The sequence below is a fragment of the Chiloscyllium plagiosum genome, unplaced genomic scaffold (genome assembly GCF_004010195.1).
Source record: "Chiloscyllium plagiosum isolate BGI_BamShark_2017 unplaced genomic scaffold, ASM401019v2 scaf_9936, whole genome shotgun sequence".
Classification (NCBI taxonomy): Eukaryota; Metazoa; Chordata; class Chondrichthyes; order Orectolobiformes; family Hemiscylliidae; genus Chiloscyllium; species Chiloscyllium plagiosum.
In genome coordinates, this window is record NW_025204024.1 from 6,087 (window position 1) to 9,000 (window position 2,914).

The 2,914-nt window shown below is 47.3% G+C and overlaps 1 protein-coding gene across 1 annotated transcript; it reads right to left on the bottom strand.

Moving 5' to 3' along the window:
* Positions 1–3: 3 nt before the first annotated feature.
* LOC122546340 (telethonin-like) lies at positions 4–1,286 on the bottom strand (the record flags this gene model as incomplete). Its single annotated transcript, XM_043685087.1, has 2 exons — positions 1,090–1,286; positions 4–202 (listed from the first exon to the last, which is right to left on the bottom strand). Coding segments are annotated over exons 1-2 (318 nt in total), but the record flags the coding sequence as incomplete, so codon positions are not given.
* Positions 1,287–2,914: the final 1,628 nt, after the last annotated feature.

The window sequence follows — 2,914 nt, forward strand, 5'->3', positions numbered from 1 at the left end:
TTCCATTTTCGTGCTGATCTGAGTCGGTGTGAAGATTGCCAATGGCAGCACGCTGCGGGCAGGCAGGCGATACTCAGTGAGCTCCTCCCCCAGGCAGCCCATCCTCATCAGGTTGGCCGGGCTTCGCTGCACCAAGTAGGTCACCTGGGATCTCCTGTCATAACTCTCCTTCCGGGCACCATTCAGCTCACTCACAGTGCACCTGCCAGAGAAGGAACAGGCAGATTCAACAAACCCAGCTTTTTAGATTAGATTAGATACAGTGTGGAAACAGGCCCTTCGGCCCAACAAGTCCACACCGACCCTCCGAAGCGCAACCCACCCAGACCCATTCCCCTACACTTATCCCTTCACCTAACACTCCGGGCAATTTAGCTCGGCCAATTTTTGGGCTGTGGGAGGAAACCCACGCAGACACGGTGAGAATGTGCAAACTCCACACAGAGAGCTGCCTGAGGCGGGAATTGAACCCGGGTCTCTGGCGCTGTGAGGCAGCAGTGCTAACCACTGAGCCAGCTTTCTCTGGAGCCACACAAACAGCTCATCCATATTTTCATCATTAACAAGGAGCCTTTCCCTGTGACTCCCACTCTGTTTCTCCCTCTCTCCCTCTCTGTCTAATTCTCTCACTGTATCCTCTCCCTCTCTTCCAATTTCTCTCTCACTCTTTCTCGGTGTCTCTCTCTGTGTCTGAATGTCGGTGATTGTGACCCTCTCTCTGTGACATTCCTATCTGTCCCTATCTCTCCGTTTCCCCACCCCATCTCCGTTTTTTCTCTCTCTCTCTCCCCACCGCGTCATCTCCCGGTCTCTCGCTATTACTGACCCTTGCTTTTCTCTCTCTCTGTTTCCCTCTGTCTCTGTTTTCTCTATCTGTATTTTCTCTGTGTGTTTTCTATTTCTGATTCTTTTCTCTACCTCTGTTGCCTCTCTCTCTATCTCTGTTTTCTCTGTCTCTTTTTCTCTCCCCGTTTTCTCTCTCTCTCTGTTTTTTCTCTCTCTCTCTGTCCCAGCCTCTGAAGTTGCAGCAAACGCGCTCTCTCAGCGATGAGAGCGGGACGGATCGGCGCAGTTTCGGTGTAAACTCACCGGTGCTCAGGTCGAGTTCTCATGATCTGATCCTCCCATTCAGCAGAGTAAAACTCCCTGCTCTGGCTGTTGCCCTCACACAGGGAGGAGTTCAGAGCAGCAAACGGTGTCAGCTCCATTGCAGCCGGAGCCTGTTCCCAGGGATTGTGCTGATGGATTGAGAGCCGCTCCCTGTCTCTGTCTGTGCGTCTGTGTGTGTGGGGCTGGGCCGGGTTTATATCGGCCCCGGATGGGGGCTATTTTCGGGTCGTGTTATCACCCGGAATCCGCATTTAATCCGGAGCCGGGATCAGTGACAGCTGAGTCCAGGAATGTTGTCAGAGCCTCAGGGACTGGGCAGGGCTGGCTCCAGACTGTCCCCGCATTCTGGATTGTATCACAATCAGTACAGAAGGAGGCCATTCACTCCATCTAACATGGGTCAGCCCTTCTGCTCAATGAGACTCTCAGCTCCGGGAGCTATTCGAAAATATTTTCTCCAGTTCCCTTCGAAAAGCTCGGATTGAATCCGCCTGCCTCCCTCCGCCCCGAGCTTTCACATCAAGACAAAAATGGGAAAAGCAGATTCACGTTCTCATCTGGTTCTCTCTCCTCTCTGACGCTTTCTCCCAAGCAGAAACAGGAGTCCCAGAGAGTGAGTAAACCCCAGTCAGAATAGCAAGGGGAGTGTGACAGAGAAATCTTGAGTGTTTTTGGGAGAGCTTTCTTGGAGCAGCATGTTCTGGAGCTGGGGAACAGGTTATAATAGATCTGATCATTCATAATAAGACAGTATTAGCTGACGACTTCATAGTAAAAGAGCCTCTTGATAATAGTGATCATAACATGAGTGAGTTCCATGTTTAGTTGGAGGGAGAGAAGCATGAGTCTAAGACTAGCGTTTTAAACTTAAAAGAAAGACTCTTATGGGATATAATAAACAGAGTGGGCTAAAGTAAAGTGGAAAATTAACTTAAAGGATAAGTCAAATATACATGCAGTGGCTGACATTTACCGTATCTTTCATAACACTCAGAAAATTAACTTTCAACAGGAAAGAAACAATGTAGGAAAGCGCTGCACTGTCGAGGCTTATTAAGAAAATTACAGACAGTCACATTTAAGAAAATATATATAATGTCTGTTTTCACATGATTTGGTGGCAGGCCTGAAACTGCAAAATATTTTAAAAAACACAAAGTAATGAGGGAGAAATTAAGGCATGACAGAACATTAGCCAGAACTATGAAGACAAATATTAGGGTCCCACTTTTCATTTCTGGTCAGATGCACAGAATTGGGAGAAATCTCAGCTTCATAAAACTGTGCTTTAAAAGTGCCCCCACCTCTTCTCCTCTCCTCACCCACTGAACTTCAAATGTTTGGTCAGGGTGGGTCAGGGGTGCTTGGAGGGCTGAAAGGCTGTATTGGGGCATGCTGGCTGATGCAGGATCTGCCAAAGGGACTGTCAGCTGCTGAGATGGGCTGGGCAGAAAACCTGCCCCAAGACTTATGCACTGGGGTCAAAGGTTAAAAATTAAAATGTAAAATTGAAAACACCCCTCCTGCTCTTACAACCTCACTCTTTACTCATTTTTTTGGAGTTCTTTGAAGGAATAATATGTGCTGTGGGTAAAGGGAAGTGTATAGATGTACTATGCTTCAATTTCCAGAATACATTCAATAAGATTGAACTTAATAACCAACAAGGATCAATCACATTGCTGGGATTGTCCTTTTGGTCCCCTAACAGTCTAAGAGAAATAGAAGAACAGGTATGGAGGCAGATTTCAGGAAGTCTAAAAAATAATAGAGTAGTGATAGTAGGGGATTTCAACTCAGAGTC